Here is a 1,312-nt window from a genome sequence, read left to right as displayed (position 1 = left end):
CCCCCCCGGCCCAGCCCCCCCGGCCCGCAAGGCCCCCCCGGAAAAGATGGGAGCCGGCGGCGAGAGCGCCCGGAGGAGCCCGCGTCCCGCTGGCAGCGAGTCCGAGAAGGACTCCGGCTTCTCAGGTACCACCGGATTGGGGGGGGGGAATCCTACGTCACTCTGGGAGCTGCCGGAGAGGTGGCCGAGGAGCCGGAGATGCTCCGGATCCCCCTTCCGGCTCCAGCCGCTCGGGTCGGGAATGGGGGTCCGGTCGTGGCCGCTCACCCCCAATGCCGTGCCGGGATGCCGGAGCAGCTCCCAGAGGGCCCGACCCATCCCGTTCCCCCATGGAGCGGGTTATGCCGATGCTTTTCCCACCCCCTCCGGAGCCTCGTTTTTGCAGATCGGAGGGGGGGGGGGGAAGCAGCACACGGCGGGAGGCGATTCCCGGCGGCACCGGGCTGGCTCACTCCCGTCCTTCCCGCGCAGACACCAGCTCCGACTACCTGAGCGCGCTGGAGCAGACGGACACGGAGGAGCTTCCCGGGCGCCGGCTCCCGGCGCAGCGCCCGCGGCCCGGCCGCCCCTTCGCCAGCCTCGCCCCCGTCTACATCGTCAAAAACCTCCTCCTCAAGCAGGTAACGAGCGGCACGCGCCCGCTCCCGCTTTCCCGGCGGCTCCGGCGGGGCGCTCACCCCCCTGCTCCCGTGTCGCCCGCAGCCGCTGGGAGCCTCCTCGGACGCTCGCCTGGTGGCTTGGAGCGGCCGCCCGCCGCCGGAGCCGGCGCGGAGCCGAGCCCGGCTCCTCTTGCTGCCGCAGCCGCTGCCCGCCGCCGCGCTCCGACCTCTGCTGCCCGGCCCTAAAAAACACGGCAAGGACACCTCCGGCTCCGGCCTCAGCGCCTATCCCAGGATCGTGCCGCATCCCGGCCGGCCCCGGGACGCCCGAGGTGCCGCCGCCAAACGCTTCCGCGTGGCCGAGGCTTGGGAAGCGGCCGCCGGTGAGGCGGCGATCCCGGCGCCGTCGGGAAGCGGCGGCGGATCGGCGCCGGGCGCCGAGGAGGAGGCGGAGACGGAGCACCTCCGGCCGTCGGGCAAGAGCGCCGGGAAGCAGCGGCGCTTCCGCAACACGGTGGAGATCCTGCGGCGCTCGGGGCTGCTGGGCATCACGCTGCGCACCAAGGAGCTGCTGCGGCAGAACGGCAGCACGCAGCGGGAGCTGGCGGAGCTGCGGGAGCACGCGCGCCTCCTCGCCGAGGCCGCCCGCACCAACGACGCCCGCGCCTGGGCTCGCCTGCAGCGCGCCGTCGCCCTCACCGCCGCGTACTGGG

The 1,312-nt window shown here is 74.8% G+C and overlaps 1 protein-coding gene across 1 annotated transcript in view; it reads left to right on the top strand.

Annotated features, from left to right (window-relative positions):
• The first annotated feature begins 16 nt into the window (after positions 1-16).
• The window catches only part of LOC112965918 (CLOCK-interacting pacemaker-like), a 9,506-nt gene continuing 8,210 nt past the window's right edge, over positions 17-1,312 (top strand). Inside the window, exons 1-3 of the mRNA XM_026065433.1 lie at positions 17-125; positions 472-620; positions 703-1,304. Of these exons, the coding sequence (XP_025921218.1) occupies positions 47-125; positions 472-620; positions 703-1,304 (830 nt within the window). The 5' untranslated portion in view covers positions 17-46. The remainder of the gene's footprint in view (positions 126-471; positions 621-702; positions 1,305-1,312) is intronic.

Source organism: Apteryx rowi, unplaced genomic scaffold (genome assembly GCF_003343035.1).
Source record: "Apteryx rowi isolate R43461 unplaced genomic scaffold, aptRow1 scaffold_2276, whole genome shotgun sequence".
Lineage (NCBI taxonomy): Eukaryota > Metazoa > Chordata > Aves > Apterygiformes > Apterygidae > Apteryx > Apteryx rowi.
This window is presented reverse-complemented; position numbering and strand designations above follow the sequence as displayed.